The sequence below is a fragment of the Mytilus galloprovincialis genome, chromosome 5 (assembly GCF_965363235.1).
Source record: "Mytilus galloprovincialis chromosome 5, xbMytGall1.hap1.1, whole genome shotgun sequence".
NCBI classification, from domain to species: Eukaryota; Metazoa; Mollusca; class Bivalvia; order Mytilida; family Mytilidae; genus Mytilus; species Mytilus galloprovincialis.
The window spans coordinates 75076478-75100630 of NC_134842.1; the positions used below are offsets into that span (position 1 = coordinate 75076478).

The 24153-nt window shown below is 32.8% G+C and overlaps 1 protein-coding gene across 1 annotated transcript in view; it reads left to right on the plus strand.

The window, feature by feature from the left end:
* Positions 1 to 2787: 2787 nt before the first annotated feature.
* The window catches only part of LOC143074145 (uncharacterized), a 38514-nt gene continuing 17148 nt past the window's right edge, over positions 2788 to 24153 (plus strand). Inside the window, exon 1 of the mRNA XM_076249692.1 lies at positions 2788 to 3010. Coding sequence (XP_076105807.1) covers positions 2788 to 3010 — 223 coding nt within the window. The remainder of the gene's footprint in view (positions 3011 to 24153) is intronic.

A 24153-nucleotide genomic window follows, 5' to 3' on the forward strand; every position in this document is an offset into this window, starting at 1 on the left:
GCCGAGAACAGATTTTTCACTAGCGAGGAGAAATATTTTTCTCACACCAGTCAGGAAATGTGTTCATAGCACAAAAATTTGAGAAAATTAACTCATACGCTACGCGCATTCGTGAATTAATGTGTTGTTTGGTCACTCGTTGAATATTTTTCTCTATTTGAATTCTTCGATTAGTTATTCTATAATTCTTTTTAGGAATCCGAGAAGAAAGAAGTCAATCGGAGAGAAGAGACCACACGAAGAGAAGTCAAAGGTAATAGACATTTCAGAAGTGTTTCGATGCACCATTCGTGGAAAAGTTCGGTAACTTGTCTTATTTTATGAAGACGATACGGGATATGTATTAACCAGTTCTTAGTTCATTCTGAAGCAGTCTAAGAAAAAGGATGAAACGTTCCTTGATATACCCCTGGATCATCAACTTTCTGCTCATACACTGGTGACATTTTACATAGTCTGCGTAGAAGCTGCAAACTTTTGGATACCTAATAAATTAGTAAATGTAAATCACAAATGTAGGTGAAATTGTGATATTTCTACTTATGTGGGTAAAATCGATAAATTTAAAATAAAAATCGTCTCGTTTATTAAAGATTCTGGTGCCAATTCAAATTCGAGGTATAAATCTTTAAAAAAAAAATAGGAAGAGGAAGCCATGTCTGTTGCTTCTTTAATTTGTAGTTCTAGGGGATATATTGATCCTCTTGGTTTGCATTGATTTTATTTTTTGGTGTTTTAACGCCACTTTTAAGCATCGCTTTCTAGGCTTTTTCGTCGCAGCAAGTTCTATTGGTGGAGAGAATTGGAGATCCAGGCGAAAACTACCGACCTTCGATAGGAAAACTGACAACCCTTGTCAATTAAGATTTGAGTCGAGTGCACCAGTTGGAGCGGGGTTCAAACTCACAACCTAAGTGTTAGACTTACACCTCTTGGTTACCGATACCCTTTCTTGTTTTGACAAGTGTCTGAAGGATCTCTGACTCATGAAATCAGAAAAGGTCAGCAAGTAGATGTGCACAGTTCGTCCCCATAGGAATTCCAACAATCTATTGAAAAGTTTACCTCCAAATTCAATAAAAATGAAACTGCAGTATACGGATCACTTGTTTCTCTATCTGTGTATCATGTTTTACATTGTTGTTCGATTAATTCACTATTAACACAATATGCCATCTGGTATCCCAAAGTACTAAATTATTAGCTACCATTTTAATGTTGAAATGCATTCTGGATTATTGGTTTTATAAGAATTGTTAGTTTCTTTTGGGGAGTGGTGGTATACAGGGTGGAAAATTCAAAAGTTTTGAAAGAAATAATTTCGGGAAAAGATTGAGATTTAAAATTATCAAAGAGTGTTTAAGAATCCACATATGGTTAATACCACTACGTGAGTAAACCGTCTTACAGTATTTCTGAAGACCCTCTTGCACTACGGACAGTACATTTGTCATTATAATAATTCTTTCGAACATGAAGTTGATTTAACAATGTTATGTTGTTTGCGCGGAATGTTGTGAATCTAAGATATCCAATAGAAATAAGTAATGCCCATTGATTTGCTGTTCAATGTAATGTTCATTGACACCATGAAGGACATATGATTTGTCAACATCTCATCCCTGTCACATGAGACGTTCTATATTTGGGACTACCTGAATTCTAATTTTTTTCTAGTTATTGTATAAGACACTCGTCAAAGTACGATTTACATGTACAAACAAAGACAATATTATTTGAAGCTTTGTCCGTAAGAAAATTACCATACTTACATGTATCTTGAAAAGCTGAAAGACATTTGATAGCCTCTTTTTCTCTGTAAACGGTTGGGATCCCACTCATATGTTTTACTCCGCCACATTTTGTATGTATGTCCCTCTCCTAAGTCAGGAGCCTGTAATTCAATGGCAGTCGTTTGTTTATGTATAAAATATTTGTTTTTCGTTCATTTCTTAATGTAAATTAGGCTGTTAGTTTTCTCGTTTTATTTGTTATATATTGCCATTTCTAGGCCTTTTATAGCCTACAATGCGATATTGGCTATGCTGATTGTTGAAGAACGTAAGGTGACCTATAGTTGATAATTTCTGTGTCATTTGGTCTGTGGAGAGTTGTCACATTTGCACCCATTCCACGTCTTCTTTTTTTATATTTGCTCGATCATTACCACAATATTTCAATGCGACGTTTTATCAGAGGCTTGATTGATTTGACCCATTTTGATAAAGTGTCCAGTTCAACTTCTCTTCAAGCCCATGCAATGGAGCTCATAATCATTGTGATGTTATGGTTCTAAATGATGTGTTGGGGCTTCTCTTAACTTAGGTCCATGGGATATCACACCTTTCGGAGATGTCCATGTTGAGGTTTTGAACCCGAGTAATACCATGACTAGAAAGGCTGTAAATATAAGGTCAGTCGAAACAGTCACATGTCAGTATCAATTTTATTTCATGTTAGTAAAAGTGATGATTATTGCTGATTACTATGTTATCAATATAGATAGAAAAAGACCAGTTTTGTTTAACCAAAAAGCACCCAAAACATGTATAAAACAAAATCTGATTAACGAACAATATCTTGTTTTACAATGCAAATTATAATTAGTTTGTGTAAGAATTTGAAGGCGGTTCCGTTCGTGTCTTTCTGTAATACCTTTTATAACATGAGATTAAATATATTTCAGATAAACAACACCATGGTCTTACTGGTTTCTATGATGAGTTGATAGATAACACAGTACTTGACAAGATGGTTTTAGACAACCTCATTTCCAGGTGTATTTTAATGATAGAGGACAGAGAAGAAATTAACAAACCAACCACACAACGTGAACGTAACAAGGTTCTACTGGATATCTTAACTGAGCGACCATATCCTACATTCCATTTGCTTAAAGATGTCTTACAGGAATCTGATCCAAACAATAGTTATGTTCAAGAGATTGTCAGAAAAATGCAGAGTACAGAAAGTAGGGACGAACACATTAGTTGGCAAGGACAGGAGATTGGTAAGTAGTTTCAGCTAAACATTTGTTGAAAAAGGATGTAGAGTGTGCCATCAACTCTAACTTGTTATGTTCTTATGCATATTTGCGCACACACAATGCCGCAGTATCTTTCAATGTAAACTTTTCCATATTTCTGACTGGATTTCAATGACACAAACTAAACAGATCATGTGATGGACAGTTATAAGTGTTGCTTACTTCAAAAATTTAAAAGGTTGTCAGCGAGATCAAAGTTTTGCATCGAATCGTTATGGAAAATACTGTTATATTTTCTATTTTACAATAGATAAAAGGAAGTTAACCCAAGTTATTTAAGGAATTACTGTAATATGTGTTTCTGTCTATGAAGGAATAACTTTAAAAATGTGGTGCTCACTGAATAACCAGCGTAGAGGGTTATTTTAAAGTGTTCACCACATTTTTTTTTAGGTTTTTTTTAATAGACAGAAAAAAATATTACAGTCATTCCTTATAATTTAATTCTAAATTCAATATTTTAGGAGTAAATTTTGAAAAAAAAAACGTGGTGACGTCACGGTCACATGACAACATTATGACTATTGGCTGATAGACAAAACACTTTCAGCCAATTAGAAGACGTGTTACACCCAACATTAAATTACATAGAAATGTTCCTTAAAAGGAAACACACCCTTCTAGTGATTCTGACTCCCAGAAGCCTTTATCTATAATCACTATAGGAACTTTTCGTTACATGGTTTCCAGTGTATTCTAATTTAAGAATGACTTGATATTTCTCTGGTCGATTTATATATGTTTAGTTGTACCTAGTAAACTATTTTCAAATATGAGAAAATCACATCCTGCTTTTCGATTGTTTGGTTTTTCTTAAGACCTTTATTGGTGTAGTGTAGATGTCATATTTGTTACTGACCAGGATCAAAAAGTCATTCATTCAATCTAATCATCTGATCTAACTATATTATACTGCTGCTATGTTAAATACCCCATATGTTATATATAACTAATACAATTACTCTGCCCATCAAAGAGTAGCAAGAATGGACTAACGAAATATCGTGTATCGACAAAAACATTTAAAAACGATGGTATTTTATAAATACACCCCTGGTTTGTGGTGTGAAATAATCTGTTAGGCGTATTATGAGATTATTGTTTCAACTATATCATGTATATTATACTGCTGCTATGTTAAATATCCCGTATGTTATAATTAATACAATTACTCTGCCCATCAAAGAGTAACAAGAATGGACTAACGAAATATCGTGAGTCAACAAAAACATTTAAAATAAACTCATCATAGATACCAGGACTAAATTTAGTATATACGCCATACGCGCGTTTCGTCTACAAAAGACTCGTGTATGTGTTACATTTTAACGTTGCGTCGTTTGTTTTCTCTTATTTTTGAGTGTCAATTCACATTGCAATAAGACGTGTTTCGGTACTTGTCTATCCCAAATTCATGTATTTGGTTTTGATGTTATATTTGTTATTCTCGTGAGATTGTGTCTGTTGCTTAGTCTGTTTCTGTGTGTGTTGCATTGTAGTGTTGTGTCGTTTTTCTCCTCTTATATTTAATGCGTTTCCCTCAGTTTTAGTGTGTTACCCCGATTTTGTTTTTTGTCCATGGATTTATGAGTTTGAACAGCGGTATAATACTGTTGCCTTTATTTATTCATCAGTGACGCTCGAATCCAAAAAAGTTAAAAAAAAAAAAAAAAAAAAAAAAAAAAAGGCCAAATAAAGTACGAAGTTGAAGAGCATTGAGAACGTTGGTATTTTATAAATCCACTTCTGAGTGTTGGTGTGAAATAATCTGTGAGGCTTATGATGAGATTATTATTTCAGGCGAGTGATAACACTTTAACGTGTTATCACAGCGAATAAGTTAAGTTTTTTCTTTGTCTTCATTTAAATGCAAAACATGGTAGTTGTATAAGTTTTTGACGAGAAAAACGGTTTAAATATCAATTAAGTTTTAATAAATAGAAAAAGTAAATTCTAGTAACGTTAGTATTGTATTTGTGTTGGTTCCAAGTGTAGCAATTGGGAACTGTTTACACTAAACTCCATAATTCCATACTTCCCGCTGACACATCGTCCATAGATCTGATTTCTGGTGAATAAATCATACAGATTTTCATTCATCTATCGACTACTGGAAGTATCTTGCAGTTGCTTTCTTATTTCGAGTGATAAAACATTTCAGCCAAATTTAAGATCAAATACTCAATTGGGTAGGTTATGTTGGCATAGAGGATCGAAAAGGACAACTGGATAGAAGAAAAAAGTAAAATCACAAAAATACCGAACTCCGGGGAAAGTTCAAAACGGAAAGTCCCTAATCAAATGGCAAAATCAAAAACTCAAACACATCAAACGATTGGATAACAACTATTATATTCCTGATTTGGTACAGACATTTTTTAATGTAGAAAATAGTGCATTAAACTTGGTTTTATAGCCAGCTATAAATGTGTTTTACACGGTCTGAAGGCTGGATAATGCTTTCAATAAATGTTATCATTCAGATCAGATGTCATTGTGTACAAAACAGTCAAGACGCCTTCCCCAATACCAGACTGTTGAGAAGTTTAGGAGACTATGATTATGTACGCGTATGCGTTGGTTGTCCCTTTGCCTTAACATTTACATTGTACACTTTTCTTATTTTCAACATTCTAAAAATATATATATATATATATAAATTAGGAGATGTGATATGATTGCACTTGAGACAACTATCCATCAAAGTTAAAATTTAAGTGGATGTAAGCAATTATTGTTGTCTTTGTTCTTTTATTAATAGTTCAAATTTAAAAAGCAAGACCTCATCTATTTTCATATTCCTAATCATGCCATGATCCAACTAATGCGTACATTATAATCCTCACGTATTTTATGAAACGTTTAAGACAGCAATAGTTTAAGTTGACTAGATAAATTTTACTAACGAAAAATATAACCCGCAGAAGCTTATTTTGGTTCGCTAAGCTTAATCAGTAATGGATCCGCGAACTTTAAAAATTCACAACATAAACGGTACCAATTTTTTGCACCATGTTTTACAAAAGAGGGACGAAAGATACCAAACATTTTCCAAAGGGACAGTCAAATTCATAAATCTGAAGGATGAGTGGTAACATGTGAATACGAAGAGGAGGAAGGAGCCAACCCTTATATTACATTTTAATGCTCAAGACATTCTTGATATCTTGACGTATATAGCATGACACCTCTCTATTTTTGAAAACCGTGTGTCTATTGCGTGACTCATGCATTTGTACATGCGAATTAATATTAAAAATATATTTGATTTTAAGATCACAGAGGTAGTGCCAATATTACCTAAATTGATAAGGACCATTTCAAAAAGTATGTCAATCTTTACGTAATTTGTAACAGTTGTCCACGTTATAAACCATTTCAAGCATTAATTTAACAAAAAAATTTATTAAGGATGGGACACTACTTCATTTCTGTTCACAGCGTTTTCTTGAAATTCTTTTATTCATAGATATCAAACATTTTCTTTCTGACATTATATAAGATGCAAGTTGTGTATTAACTCCATGTATCAAATATATCATACGCTAATAGATAGAATTCAAGAGAGTGCAAGTATGACAAGATAGGAAATTGTGTCCATGGTCAACATTATAAGTGGTAACCATGACAATATATGTCGTTATAAAATATCACTCTTCAATTTAAAGTAGATTAGATATTAAAAACATATATGCTTATGGTGTTGAAATAAACATGGACGCACACATGAAATATTATGGAAACAACTACTGTTTATTTGAACCCGAATTGTTTATAAAACAAGTGCATTCAATTTTATGAACTTTCACATATTTGCAACGCAAACATTATGTTTTGCATATGGAATACACTTAGATTTGTTCTAGTCATAATTATGTACGGGGGAAATCACCGATTAGTTCTGCCCAGGCAAACAACCGATAAGTGTGTTTAGTTATGAATGACGTCAGTTGCGTTTCTAACAATGGCGGACGAGGGAGCTGGAGTCGGTTTTACAAAAAAAAGCCTTACGATTAAGATTGATCGTAAGTCATGAACAATCAGTATACTTACGATAAATCTTAGTCGTAAGTTCTTTTGTGAAACCGAATCATGATCTTAGTCGTAAGTTATATTGTGAAACCGACTCCTGCTGAATTTGTAAACGTCAACCAGGGCTGATATGGGAGTCTCGGAATGATACCAGGGTCGGTATGGAAAAGGACATTGTTATAATATGTTAACCGTATTAGATAAACGTTACCAGTTATTTGAAGACTACAACCCCTGGTAATGAGTGATACCTGATCGATCGATGATGTGACATAACTGTAATGCTTCTCTCCCATTTAAAACTTTTGACTGCATGGCATGCGTCATTACATCTAGATTTTTTTAAACGATTTTACCACTTATTTAATATGTTTTTAGACAAGTTGCATCACCACATCTAAATTATTGTACTGGTTTTGTTCTCTGGAAACTAAAAGCAACCCTTTTGCAATAGTTTCATAAAGAATCTAAGGAATCTGGTGTAGGAATTCATGACCCATACCTAACACACTTTACAAAGAAAAAATATATTTTGGTGTAACAAAATTTATTTAACAACTGTTAAGTTGTGTTTGTCCTGCCAGATTTTCTGTATCTTCTATGATTTTCAAAGGGATACTTGGGACCCGGGGTTTGTTTAACAGGGGCAAAAAGCCATAGAAAACGGTATATAAATGAATAGGAATGAAAGAAGATACGTGTTTTCACATGTGGAGCAGGATCTACTCACACTTCTGGAGCACATGAGATCGCCCTCATTTTGTGGCGGAGTTTGTGTTGCTCAGTCTTTACCTTTCTTTTTGTGTCTTGTAGACCGATGATTTTGTTTTATCCAGTTTTTATTTACCATGACTTTGACTATACATTTTGTATCCTCCTTAAAAGTCTATATATATATGTATTATTCAGTCCGAACATCGTTTTGTTTAATCATGTCGGAATATTTAAATTCAGTTTCCTACATTTTTTAGGATCACTGTGTTTGTCAAAGTTGAAACATGATACATCGTTTTAGAAATATACATAAGTGTGTCTTTCTTTTCTCTTCATTGTAATCATTGATTTAATTGTATTCAAATAATTGTAATAACTTTGTAATAATTTGTACTATATTTAACTTGTGATTATTCTGTCTGTAATGGGCGTCTTTAATTGACATTAAAATATATTTGATTTGATTTGATTTTGTCAGTTCAGTTTGAAAATCGTTTTAGATTAAAAAGATTCTTACACGTGCAGTTTTATTCAGTTTAATTTGATGTTAAGGAAGTTTGCTTCTCCTGTTTTTGATATTATGTCAGAGACTCAGAGTCCTCTAGTTTTATCCATGTAGTGCTGATAAATATTTTGCCCGGTAACCCCTTCTTTCTTGACGTATAGTTTTAAAAAGCCGTCTTTGAAAATCTTATAAAATCCTTGTTATTTTCCAAAGTTTTTGAAAGAAAAAAGGTGCAAGTGTTAAATGTATAAACAATCTAGAGAGAATTAATTCCCGCCGTTTTTTCAATGGTCTACATCTTGAATACAAGAACACGGACCCTTCATTTTTTTTCTGGTTTTTTAGTTCAGTTATTTATATACTATTAATTATAATTAAGTCTTTTGGAGAGCTTGTTATTTTGAAAAAAAGTAGCGAACAGCCTTAAGATAAACGTCGCTTGAGCTATGTGCTTTGTCTATAGTATAAAATTGAGAATGGAAATGGGGAATGTGTCGAAGAGACAACAACCCGACCATAGAGCAGACAACAGCCGAAAGCTACCGATGGGTCTTCAATACAGCGACAAACTCCCGCACTCGGAGGAGTCCTTCAGCTGGCCCCTAAACAAATAGGTAACTAGTTTTTATTCAATAAGACTACTTTTTCTGTTTAGTCTGTTTTTTATGATATACATTTGACGTGAAACTGTACTTATGTATCCCGTCATACTTTGAACCACACCATTGTTTTATTTATTATTATTACTTTTACTGTTAAATCTGGTTTTTGTTATATCTACTTTACGTGAGTCTGCATTTATGTATGCAGTCATACGACAAAATTATTTTTATGTCTACCTGTGCGAATTTCAAACGCGCAATTTTACACCAGTAATGAAAACCTTCTTTCATTTATGGGTAGACTTTACATAGATAAATTCAGCCGTATTTGACGTGAAACTGTACTTATGTATCCCGTCATACTTTGAACCACACCATTATTTTATTTATTATTTTTACTGTAAGTCTGTTTTTTGTTATATCTACTTTTCGTGAGTCTGCATTTATGTATGCCGTCATACGACAAAATTATTTTTATGTCTACCTGTGCGAATTTCAAACGCGCAATTTTACACCAGTAATGAAAACCTTCTTTCATTTATGGGTAGACTTTACATAGATAAATTCAGCCGTATACGACTGTCATACAAGTGAGAGGTTTAGCTAGCTATAAAACCAGGTTCAATCCACCATTTTCTACATTAGAAAATGCCTGTACCAAGTCAGGAATATGACAGTTGTTATCCATTCGTTTGATGTGCTTGGACTTTTGATTTTGCCTTTTGATTTTTGATTTTCCTTTTTGAATTTTCCTCGAAGTTCAGTATTTTTTTGTTTTTACTTTTCAGTGATAACGGAGGTCATACTAAACTCCGAATTATATATATGTTTACATGCCATTTTTCTTTTTTTTTTTTAGTTAACATAGTTGTTTGTTTTTATTGAATGATTAAGATAATGACACAATATTGACTGCTGTACCCAATTTTGGACATTTTTACCTATTATTGTATGTTTGCTTTGGTCACACATTATTGTCAATACACGGAATTTTACGCGACTGTCATACAAGTGAGAGGTTTAATTAGCTGTAAGACCAGGTTCAATCCACCATTTTCTACCTAGGACAATGTCTGTACTAAGTCAGGAATATGACAGTTGTTTTCCATTTGTTTGATTTTGATTTTGCCATTTGATAAGGGACTTTCCGTTTTGAGTTTTCTTGGAGTTCGGTGTTTTGTTATTTTACTTTTTACATACCTTATATCTTTTCTTTTCCAAATATGCAAGTTTAAAATATGTCAAGATTTGCTGTATGTATCATGAGAATACCACAGACTTAAACATAGTATATCTTATGGTCTTGGGTACTTTCCACTCTCAAAGGATTAATATTTTTTTTTAAATGCTGAATATCGTCCACCGTAGAAAATAAATTGAGAAGAGTGTTAACAATTTATAGTTGCTCTTTCAACCTATCGCAAACAACTGTGTAAACGGGAGAAATCTGATAAAAAGTCACTGAATTCCTATTTGAATAAATATCTCAATATTGTTGATATTCGCATATCACATTTCAAAAATCATTTAGAAATACATAAAAGAATAAGTAATACGCCCATTTCTAGGATTGAAAACATAATTTAAGTAATCAGGAGCGTTGTGTGTTCGTACCAGCCGATAAAGCAGCCAACAATGTGGTGATACAATGCATGACGTAATTCCCACACGGAAATTAAGAATTAAATTATACATTCAACGACTTTCAAGGCCGTACGCTCCACAAAGAGTCATGTAGTAAATAATAATGTCACAACCACAGCTCAGCCCAAGGCCTCTTCTGAATATTTGAAGGTCCCCACTATATATTGGCTACCTAAACTACACACCAACTAACTACACAACAACAATTTAATCAACTGATGTTGACACATCTACACAGCTACTTTTGCATAGGTACTATTTCGGTACTTAAAATATGTAGTACTGGAAATTTACTTTTAATATTCAGTTCTATTTTGTTACTTAAAAATTAGTGTAATATGTAGGTACCTTACCTTACTACCGTTACATTTTCAGCATTTTGAAAGTTTTTCTATTTCAAATCACTTAAAATTATGATTTTCAAACATGGAATATTGTATTATTTCTGTTCCAAAATATTTAGTACAAATCAAGTACTGTAATATACAAGTACCTAAATATTACAATAATTTTAAAGTAAAGAAACAGTACTAAATATTAAAAGTAAATTTCCAGTACTACATATTTTTAGTACAGACATAGTACCTATGCAAAAGTAGCTGTGTAATTGCAAATGCTATTGGCACCAATGTGCCCCTTTGACTTGGTCCTGCACTGTTATCCATAACAGTTTATGGCCAAACTCAGTAAAGATACGTCTAAATTCCATTATAATAATTGATAAATTCAACAACATTTACTGTTATCTTCATACTATTCGTTAAATAATCAAGAATTCTCTAAGTATACTACCGAAATTTACCCAGAGCAATTTATTTTAAATAAACAAATTTGAACAGCAATAAGTGTCATTTCCTAGATTCAGATATTTCAATTTTACACAAGAAACTTTGCACAAAAATTTCCAACAAATTTCCCTATTGTTAATTATCCTTTTTTTTTTTTTTTGCGATGATGGCCCACTGGCTTTGCACAAGGTCATGTTTATTCTCGGACTGTTAATGACGTCTTTACCCTAAATCCATTGGATGTTGGATGTAAACTGATTGATATTTTAATCTCAGAAACATGATTTTTTTGTTAGTTGTTATAGCATTGAACTACATATAACTGTCAGTTACTGTGAGTACTTTCAGATCTGTACTTAGTGTGCTATTTGTTCTTACGGATGAGGGATATATAAATACCCTACCACGTCCGGTCTGTGTTTATGTCTGAGGGTTTTCTTCTTTGTATTGATCTGATGAGTTGAGCCTTTTTCAACTGATTTTTATAGTTTGTTATTATGTTGTTCTGTTACGTGCTCACAAACATGCAAAACCCCGCCAACATGTAAAATCAGGAGCCTGTTGTTCAGTGATTATCGTTTTATCGTTAGGTCATGTTTGTCATATTTGTTTTTCGTAGATTATTTTGTTATAAATTAGGCCGTTAGTTTCTTCAAGTTGAATTGTTTCATATTTTCAATGTCGGGGACATTTATAGCCGACTATACGATATGGGTTTTCTCATTGTTGAGGTCGCACGATTGCATAGAATTGGTTACATCCATTTAAATTGAACATTGGCAATCATACCTCATCTTTTTTTTTTAAACAAGACTAAAATATAAAAACGAGATTACATTTCTCTCAATCAGTTTTCTTTTCTTTAAACATGTTTATATAGATTAAGAGGCGTCTGTTGTAAATTTTTGAAACTACCCCGACGTCATGAAGGAAAGGTGCTCGCGTTAAGTGTGGGAAATAGTGGTTTCGATCCCTGACAAACCATACTTGGTAATCGCCTTCGAGGATATGTGCTCGCGTTAAGTGAGGGAGGTAGTACGTGGGTTCGATCCCCGACAGGAGCAAGCCATACTTGGTCATTACATGACATTTGCTGCTTATTAGCTACGCACGTTGAACGTATTTACTAGGCAATGGCTGAAAATTGTGCACGCATTTTGTGACATGTCTTTGATGCCCCTCATGGGGGTGTCCAAGTAATCACATAATTACAAATTATTTGCCAATATAATCACATAATCATTATTATTAATTGTTTTTAAACAAGATGATCAAATAATAAAAAATACAGTCCTAGATTATCAAAAAGTCATGACAGTTTTGGTCTGGTAATCAAATAATCATTATAAAAACGGCCAAGTAATCACATAATCAGAAACTCCACTAGGAGACTCGTCTTTCTGAAGGCTCTTACCATGCTTAACATAGTTGACCACGGTTGCCTTATGAATTTTCACGTTTCAAATCCTGCCCAGCGTGTCGATCATGCAAAATCAATATTCATATTGATATCAAATTAACTCACGTTCTAGTCCTAATTTACATGAAATATTTGCCACTGGACATTATAGTTATCAAAGGTACCAGGATTATAATTTAGTACGCCAGACGCGCGTTTCGTCTACATAAGACTCATCAGTGACGCTCAAATCAAAATATTTATAAAGCTAAACGAATACAAAGTTGAAGAGCATTGAGGATCCACTTATATATTTTTTTTACTTATCATTTAGTCAACCTATATAACAAATGTCATGCTTGTATCACGATTTGCACAATTATGTCCATAATATCTCTCACTATATACATCCATCCCCCATGTTATTTTCACGTTTATATACTGCTATACATATATTAACTGTTATTCGTTTTGATAATTTTCATATAATTCAACTGAATAATTTTGGCACACTCAGTCTGGTACTTTGAATCGGAATATGAAATCAAAAATGGGGGTCATTTTTTTTTTTTGTAATTTTTTTAGAAAACGTCAATTTTGGTGACAAATTTTATAGATATATAGGGATAATGAATTTTGTTAACTTAGTTTTTTTTTTTAGATTTTTGAATGGATGGCTGTGTCTTTATATACGAAGAAAGACTAAAAACTAACATAATAACCAGGATTGTATACTGAATCCATACATGTATAGAAACACATATGTCACCATCCTTGTTTTTTAGATACATTGCTTCATTCAAAGTTGACCGATACGCTTAGAATTTGACAATAAACGTGTGACATTACTGGATACAAAATAACGTTATTTTTATTCAGAGGTATTGAAAAAAAATATGTAACGGGATCTGAACGGTGTTTGTTATTTTATTTTCATTCCCCCTGTCGTAAATTTCCTAATAATTCAATAAAAGATTCGACCGAGTTAATTTTATTTCGTCCTAACTGGGTGCACTTTTAGCTTTTCAAAATTGAATCTTCAACGTTACCCTACAAAACTACACAATTGAATTTCGAAAACAGTGATGTTGAAGTAAAATTTGAAAACATTGATTGGCGGTTACTTAACGTCCATGGGCAAATATTTCATGCATTTACAGGACGATAAAATACACATTCTAAATAAAATATACTCTGTACGATGTAAACGTGTAGGTTGTGTGCCAAATTTCACTTAAATAGACAAAGTTCAAAATTCTGTCATTCGTGGAAAATTATTGAAAAACGATCCTAAGAATATAAATGCACCCTCAATATAGGTAAACAAAAATTTGGCGCAATATATTATCAAAATACCAGTTCAGCAACCTGTCATAAAAAAACATCTGAAAAGATGCTCATCTTTAATATATGTATATACTTACATCAGGTACATCATTTAAAAGTTTAAGTTTAAAAACTGTAGTCATATGAATCTGCCATATAAACCCTATATACAAAGTGCGGAACGGACTGTCAAACAGACACGGGTAAAACAATATGTTCCCAGCATTTTGTTAAGGGAGCAAAATTTATATTACAAATGTAGCATGTATGATGATTTTCTATTTTATAAATCATTTTATGACAAAATATCTTTTTGAATAAGTAGTTCATATTAGAATGGTTATTGGGAGATCTCAAATGTAGCAGCGTAAGCAAGCTAACATCTACGTTATTTGGTCTTTGATGGAAACTAGGATGGAAAGTTGTCTCCTTGGCAACCATACCACATCTCCTTATTTCATAATGGATTTCGTTTTCTTCTGAAATACAAGAAGTTTAGAGACTAACAAATACGTGCTAGGAGACTCAAATATGTTGCTGTTTTTTTTATAATCTGACATTTTTTGTGAACATGTGATGTTATAATTTGATTGATTTAATACTTGCCATACTAAATATTCTTATTAAATTTCCAATTGAAAGGACCAATGAATCTTGACTTAAACTACAAATTAGCAGTAAAACAATACTCGTCTATCCTACATTAGTCACGTGTTATCTAGATGTTTTTGGTTTTGTGTGTCGTCAATTCGCCAGTCGCTGCTTTGTTGTATATCCAACTTTTCAATTTATGCACACACAAAAATAACAACCCTTTTAATTTACACAAACACTTGTATACTTGTCCTTATAACACTGCGAATACTCTCTGGCTTTTCCCGAAGCCTATGTAAGCAACATGCCACTCCCCCTAAAGGCACTTTTGCTGATCGTCTGTGAGTAGTTTTGTCTCCCCACTTTGTGCAAAGTTGCGTTTTTGATCAGCTGTACCTTTGCATCAGGTCGAACTCAAAACACCAAAAACACACACATCCCAGAGTGCAAATAATTATGAATCTAAAATGAGGGGGTGAACAGCTTTTGGTGCAGGTGGGAGGTGGTGGTGATGGTGGTGGGGGGGATGGGGTGGAGAAGGCGGGGCGGGAGGTGGGAGACAAAAAATAGGTGGGAGAGAAAAAGATTCTAAAAGTGGGAGGTGGAAGATAGGGGCGAGGGGTTGGAGAAGGATACCCCTATCCACCCTTCTAAAATCAACATGATTTAAAGATCTCATTGAATTTTTGTCCCCCGCGCAATGCGTTGTGGGGGGCATAGAAATACCGGGCGTCCGGTATATGGAAAATTGCATTTGTTATGCTCTCGCGTGTACAATTTTTGCCAGATCTTTAAATAATTTATATCATTTATATTAAAGGTTTATATTAGCATTGTCCTCGATAATTTCGATAGTCTGTGCGCCGATCAAATGTTTTAAAAGATTTATACCCCTATGAAATATCAATTATATCGGAAATTGCATTGCATTTGCTCTCGAGTCTACATTTCTCTATTGACGATGTTTATAAAAATAAATCAAAGAACAAGCAAATTAAATTTGTTTAAGTTATAATGGCTATTGATATATATATATACAATATGTATAACGCGGGGGAAAAGGGGGCGATTGGAACTCTATTCTTTTAATCTTTTTGCCGTTTGAATAAATAGGTTAATGAAAATATCTTTTTACATCAAGATGACCGTGAGGTCATTCCGATGTATGGCTATCGCCTAATTTTCTATTATGCAATTTAGTTTTGGGTTTTCAACCGATCAATAGAAATTATAGATCCGCGTACATTATCGAGTGCAAAATAACATTACTTATCGCTTGTTTTAACATTCATTTTTTTCGATGGATACTCATAAAAATATTTTTCTTAAAACACAAATTAATAATACGAAAATGTTGTTAGATACACATATAGAAAAGTAAAAAATCATTGATAATATCTATGCAAACGCAGCGAAAAATTGTGTGAAAGCTTGCAGAAGAATATCTCAAGCCGTTTACGATAACGTTTTGCGACACTCCCGTCCAGGAACGGTTTCTCTGTAATTGTTTATTACGGGAAAATATGAATGGCTTCTCATATCCAATCTTTTAGAAAAAATCGATGTCTTTTACAGAAGAGTGTCCACCATGCACTTGCACTGCACTATTATTAGAATAGTAGAATAGAATGATATACAAATAGATGAAAATTATGTATACATGCAACTGTTATATTAATATAATATATAACAACAAACCAGTGTATACTCTGGGACTATTTTTATATTAGTATAATAATCCAAGTTATACTGATTTGTATCACTACAATATAATAGTTATTACGGTGCGGTTGAATTTCCTGTCATTTATTCATCATCTACGCACGAACTTGTCTCTGAAAAAAATATATCTCTGTACATTAACCTCAGTTTCGGGTATAGAGATGTGATCTTTTTCTGTGACATGTGCTTTTGACCATCCACAAGAACTTGCGGTCATCCGATGTTCAGTACTTCAGTACTTTGATTTGTAACTTCTTTGCGTCCAAGCGCTTTTCTGGATTTACCTCCATCGAAGCACCGATCATTCGTTTATTGTGGGGCCACAGGTTTTTAATTAATCGTTCGACTGTAAATTTCGAGAAAATAATTTATTTCAGAATGGAATTGAAATAAAAAAAGTAACGAGATCTGAATGATTTAATTTTATTTAGTCCCAATTTCCGAGTACACATTTAGTGTTCACATATCGTAGTTTTAAGCCTTTGTTAATTTTCTCCTTATTCCGGTGTTGCTGTCCTGTATAGACTTTGCGTATACGATTACAATGCGAGTAGTTTATTTGAAACAAGCTTCCGAAACCATATCGGACTTCTTCTGTACAGTCCAATTATTTTAAATACAGTTTACACTTTAAACATAGAGAAAGTTGTTCGGCCAAATAGCCCAGTTCAACTACCCATCCCGTTTTTTCATTCCATGCAAACAAACCATTTTCTGTCTGAGTTTATACGTCTGCCTGTACGGTGGTTCCCCTCCCTCCCACCCCCGCAAAATTATCGGTATTCTTTTCCAAATAAATTTCCTTTTTCTATGTTGCTAGCGACGTTTTTCGGTGACCATTTAAAAACGAATGGGCTTCTTAGCGGAATTGCATTAATTGTGGTACAATTTTCCGTATTTTCACACATTGCGTTTCTATAATTTCGATTTCTACTTTCAAAACAAAATTTCACCGGGGAACGGCGTACATCATTAATAAGAATGTAATGCAAAAAATCAAAAAAACAATTTTAAACCAAGAATAAAAAGCTAAGTCTGTTACGAAGAATGCGAGGAAGACGACGAAGCAATCAACGTAGGGGTTAATGGGCAAACATGTTTAATGGCACTACATGGATAAAACCAGAGGATTTCAAATATCTGGCAAAAATTCTAAAACAAGAGGAGCAAGCATCCTTATATATATCCTCTACTTTTCTTTCCAGAATTTGATTACACTGATATAGTTTTAAATGTTATTTTTGAAAGAAAAAAGGTGCTAATGTTAAATATATGCAAATCTAAAGAGAATTATTTCCCGCCAAATTTTCAATAGCTTATTATAGATCTCGAAAACAAGCACACGGACATTTCATTTTTTTCTGCATTTTTAGTTTCTTTATTTATATACTATCAATTTATAACAGTCTTTAAAAAAAGTTTGTTATTTCTGATTCTACATATATCAATACCAACACTTAACAATCATTATGCTTTTCTGCAAATATTTATTACGGTTTTCACCTGCAGAAAATTGTAAAGCATAGGGTTCGTTTCACTCCCCTGCGTCTAATCATCCCTTGGTAGAAAAGGCGGGATACATAAAACATGGTGTGGAACTTCCTTTGTACTGGGTTTATACATATAAAACATATTGCTAAAATGGTAAAATTTTAATTTCACGGTATGGCATGTATTAGGTATGAATTATTTGATTACCAAGTAAATCACAACATGCTCTGATGAGTTACAGTGGAGTCCCCGCTGTCCGCGCGGCCGGTGATACCGCGCATTAGCTGATTTCGTCATATCAACACCGTAAAGCAAATACAGTTGTTCTTGTTATTGTTTTAGCATTCCGAAGGGATAAAAAAGAATAAAATTGATAAGTTCCAGATTGAAATAATAACTGCAATCCCGTGATTGACAACATGGACAATATTTGGCCAATGTCAATTAAAAAAATATACACCATCAGATAAAATTTGTTTTACTTAAGTCAAATTTATATCAGAATGAAATAGTTTTTGCTCTGCCTCCTTGGCAGTGTGCTTGGTTTGATTTTACCTACCTTTCGTAGCAGCAAATCTTTCCTCTTTTCAAAATAAGCTATTTTTGGAAGGCATGCGTGAAATCACCGGACATTGGAGAAACTCTCAGAACAGGGGTTTCCCCAATTTTGGACACACATTACACAAAAACTTTAGGGTGAAACCCTACAAACTGATAATTTTATGAAATAAAAGAAATTTATAAATGTATTCACACAACATTATCCAATTATTGGTTGTATCAGATGAATGAAGTGAAGTCATAAGTCTTAGGTACGCGGATACACCGGACTGCACCGTAATATTGAAACCTTGTACACCATCTACACTAGTCGAAATAATTACGACGTCTTGAAAGGTCATTAGAAAAACAGGTTGCCGGGGTGAAATTTGAAACTTGAATGTCCAAAGAATAAGCAAGTCCAAACCTTGTATGTATAGTTGTTGAACTCTAGGTTCCCACGTAAAGTTAAAATGCCCCTATTTCAAGAAGAATAAACCGACGAAAACATGGAAAATTCACTAAATTCTTTATTCACGTTCATTGTTTTGATTTTGACCGCCTGACAACTTTACGGAAATATCAAAGTGATTGTAAATAAGGACTCTGTGATGGGCAACTTATAATATCCGTGTTTTAAAGATTTTATTGATATTTTATTGATATCAAGCCAGTCTATCCTGGTTCACGGTACTACGTTCCTGGTATTAGATATTAGCCATACTCTCTCTTATATCATGTATATTGGATTGGTATATGTGTAACATACTAAATATTGTGATCGGGAACCAGTCTAAAGCCAGTCCAGTTCAAGCTATTATCACGTGGTACAATTTTCATTTACATATTATGAATATTAATTAGCAAAAGCACTATTAATTTCTGGCTATGACTTATGACAAAAAGTCAACTAACATACGCATTTTATTTTTATGTTGACAAACAGCAAATGTCCCAAATTCAGGCACAAAAGAGTCATTAAACAACAACTTTTTTTTCTTGCAAAAATTATGTAAGATTCCTCATACTTATGTATACATGATATAAGCTTATCTTTACACATGCATATATGAAAAACTTGTCACAAAAGGGTTTCATATGAAATAAAATTTAAAAAATAAAATCCTCCCACCCGCCTCATTTTTTTCAAAAATTTGGATGAAAATCTACTAATTAATTTTAGTTGGCCTAACTTAAATAAGTTATGAGAGAAAAATAACATGCATGTGTTATTACAGACACTTTCATGAGCAATGATGAGTTGTCTACTCTTTTTTCCTTAATCTGTAATAACATATGTTTGTTATCAGTTAAATATATCATAAATATCTTATCTTTAATGGGCACTTGGGAATTCTTAAAACTTTGCGCAGTAGCTTAATATATTTCATGTATTTCCTTGATAACTAATTTTCTAATTCCATTAATACAATTTTGATCAACCATGGTAAATCAATGAGACAAGGCCTTTAAGGGAAAACTAAGCTGTAATAACAAGGCTTAGTTATTACAAGCATGTAACTTACTATATGAGAGTAAATGAGATACTTGGAATCTTGTGCAGTGCCTCATTACAAGCTCTGATCATCATTTCTTACAATGAATTGAAATACATTGTTATACAAGCCAGAGTAAACCCTTTAAAGAGATATAGAGCATGTAGAGAAGCTGTAATAACATTCTTTGGTTATTGCAGAAATATATTTTCTGTAATAACTTAGGTGTACTATGCATGAGTGCTAAACTATGAGCAGTTATATCTTTGCAAAGATTTAGTATACATAAAGAAAATTATAATATCAATAGAACTGGAGAAAAATTTAACAAAATAAAGGTTGTATATTTTCCCTTTGAAACATGTAACATACATATCATGCATATGTTATCGCAGTGTTTTGATATTTTAGCTCACAATAACAATGTGTATGTAATTTTTCTCTAATAACTTATTTAAGTTAGACACTTGACTGACAGACGGACAACAGTATTCCATTAATTCATTACAAAGGATTTTACCCGTATTAATAAGAAATACTGGATTTGTCAAGGTCCCGACTTATTTTAATATTTCATTTACTGTTATCTGTGTTTGTCCATTTTAATTCCTTGTTATCTGTTATATAAGCCAAATCAATTTGCTGTTTTGCTGTTATTGGGACCCCCTTGCCCCCCTTCATTAAGACACTTAATTTGGAATTACTAAGAAACTAGCACAGAACCTCATTACATGCTCTGGTCATTATTGCTTACAATTAATTAAAATATATTGTAATTAAGCGTGATGTATGTCTGAGCAAATGCTTTGAAGTGATATAGAGAAGCTGTGATAACACCCTTCAGTGGGGGTCTCATTGGGGGGTTCCAGTGATCGGGAAGGACCTGCGCCTATAGCGCATATCAACCAAAAATGGCGCATAGAGTAACAAATGTAGGTGCCCACTTGGCGCACAATATATTTCACTTCATTTCGAAACGTTTAGATACCGTCAAATGGATTTCCAAGCGTGTTCCGTGCCTCCATGTGTGTATACACAAGTATGTAATGTTCCTCCAATGATAGGAGCACCTATATCATGTATATATTTTGGGGACGTCTCGGTTGTTTTTCTATTGTAATAGAACCATGCTTTAACGTCCCAGGTGTTTTCGTATGGTAATAATAGAACCATGCGGTTAAACTGATTACCCAAAAAACGTAATTAACCATCATTCTTGATATAATTTTTATAAACAACTTTAAATTGGTGAAATTTGGCTAGTAAACACGAGATTTATCTCTAATTATAATCTTTTAAGTTAGTTTAGTTTAGTTTGCTATTATTTCGATTGAAAAACCCCAAAGCCTTTTAATGAATATAGTTTTTGTCTCCATAAAAGGCGCTTAACTGTCCTTGTCATTTTTAGCTCATCACTTGGCGTCCGTCGTCCGTCGTCTGTAAACTTTTACAAAAATCTTCTCCTCTGAAACTACTGGGCCAAATTTAACCAAACTTGGCAACAATCATCATTGGGGTATCTAGTTTAAAAAATGTGTCCGATGACCTGGCCATCTAACCAAGATGGCCGCCATGGCTAAAAATAGAACACAAGGGTAAAATGTATATTTTGGCTTATATCTTTGAAACCAAAGCATTTAGAGCAAATCTGACGGGGTAAAATTGTTGATCAGGTCAAGAACTATCTTCCCATAAATTTTCAGACAAATCGGACAACCTGTTGTTGGGTTGCTGCCCCTGAATGGGTTATTTTAAGGAAATTTTGCAGTTTTTTGGTTATTATCGTGAATACTATTATAGATAGAGATAAACTGTAAACAGCAATAATGTTAAGCAAAGTAATACCTACAAATAAGTCAACATGATCAAAATTGTCAGTCAACCCCTTAAGGAGTTATTGTCCTTTATACTAAATTTTTAACAACTTTTTGTCATTTTTTGCAACTTGTACAAAAATCTTCTTCTCTGAAACTTCTTGGCCAAATTTAACCAAACTTGGCCACAATTATGATTGTGGTATATAGTTTAAAAAATGTGTCCGATGACCCCACCTTCCAAACAAAATGGCCGACATGGCTAAATTAGAACATAGTGGTAAAATGCAGTTTTTGCTTTAAATCTTTGAAACTAAGACATTTAGGGCAAATCACCAGAATAAGATCTATCCCCTCACAAGTTTTCAGATGAATCAGACAACCCATTGTTGGGTTGCTGCCCTAAAATTGGTAATTTTAAGGAAATTTTGCAGTTTTTGGTTATTATCTTGAATACTATTATAGATAGAGATAAACTGTAAACAGCAATAATGTTTAGCAAAGTAAGATCTACAAATAAATCAACATGATCAAAATTGTTAGAGGACCCCTTAAGGAGTTATTGCCCTTTATAGTCAATATTGAGCAACTTTTCGTCATTTTTGTAACTTGTACAAAAATCCTCTTATCTAAAACTATGGGCCAAATTTAACCAAACTTGGCCACAATCATTACTATTGTATCTATTTAAAAAAGTGTCTGATGACCCCGGCTACCAACCAAGATGGCCGACATCAGTAAATACAGTAATAGGTGAGCGGCACAGGCTCTTGAGAGCCTCTAGTTTTGTCTTTGGCTCGTTTTGACATTTTGTAAACATGACTTCAGCTAATTGTTATTTTGTTCTATCAATTAATGATACTAATAATACAAGAAGTGCAGAGGAAATGCCAGAAATGTCCTCTGAAACGGAACGTCTGGAATAAGTATGGTTTCGACGAAGACCCAAATTTAATGTTAATAAAAACATGAACATGTACAAGGCAAAAAAAACAGTTTGAATATTGTAAATAAAGGTTATCTTAAATATTGTCCGATTTGGAGGAAGTTAAAATAACTTATTGTATATTCATTGAAATTGAAATTACAAAATCATAGGAACAATATCCATGCTATAATTTAAAATCATAAACATGATAAAGGTAAGTACCACCACCTCTTTGCACAAATATACTTTTTTTTATTTTTTTTGAAATTATAATGTTTTATTTTAATTTTACATTTGTTAGAGATACATGAAGTACCGGTACCTTATCCCGGCCTCGTTAACGTTAGTATATAGCATTTCATTGATAAGTTAGTACTTGTTAGTGCACAATATATATATATAGTAATAATTACATGTATGTAATGAATTGAATAGAAATATGATAACATGATGTATTATAAATTCTAATTTATGAAATTAATTTAATTTTAGCTGCAACCAGATTATGGAATTTTTCATATTTGTCTTCTTTATTTATCAATATTTCGTGATATTGAAGAAATTCTTTTTTGAAAATTTCAAACATATTAATTTGTTTTTAAGTGATACCATTTTTCCTTTTTTATCTTTAAATTTATATTCGGAGTCAATGGCAACTTTTGTTTTTATTGATTCTTCTTTAGTTAGCTCTTGTAACCACTGTTTTGGTTTTGCTTTCATTAATTTAGAATATTCTGAAAACCAGTTAGCATGACAGGAAAGTTTATCTAAGATCATGTTTTGATTAAATTTTCCTTCATTATCAATCATGTCATTTAAAAAAAGAATTTTACTGTTTATCCAGTTTTTGAAAATGAGACATTTACCGTTTAATTTGATATTTTTATTGCCCCATATAACATGTATAAGCTGCTGTCTAATTTGTTTATATGATAGATGATCTGATTCTTTTTCAGATTTTGAATTTATCCATGATATGATTATTCTTAAGTAAAATTGTGGAATTAGTTCTTTCAGTTTATAGACCAAATTAATATTGTTGAAATTCATTTTAAATATAAGGAATTCTTGTCCAAATTTATCAAAATAAAATTTTGGTAAGACTTTCCAATTGGGTGATAGATCTTCGTTATCGATGAGTTTTTTTACCCAACTAATATTTATCGCTTCTAGATAGTTATCTATGTTTATCATTTTAAGCCCGCCATCATGGTAATTTTTACTTATTATATCCCTTTTAACTTTTTCTGATTTATTATTCGATATAAAACTGTATATATATATGAGACAATATCTGAAAAAGTCTAATTTTTGGAAATAAGAAAAAACAACAAATTTTTTTTTAGACCCAGTATTTTAATAGCACAAATCGAAGAACACACATTGGGGATCTAGGAACTGTTGTCTGTAATTCAAACAATTGTTTAATAAGGAAACAATGGCTATTTTAAAAATGGTACAAAAAAATCCAGTTCTTTCCTGTTACCAAAGTGAATCAATTTTAAAAAGTTT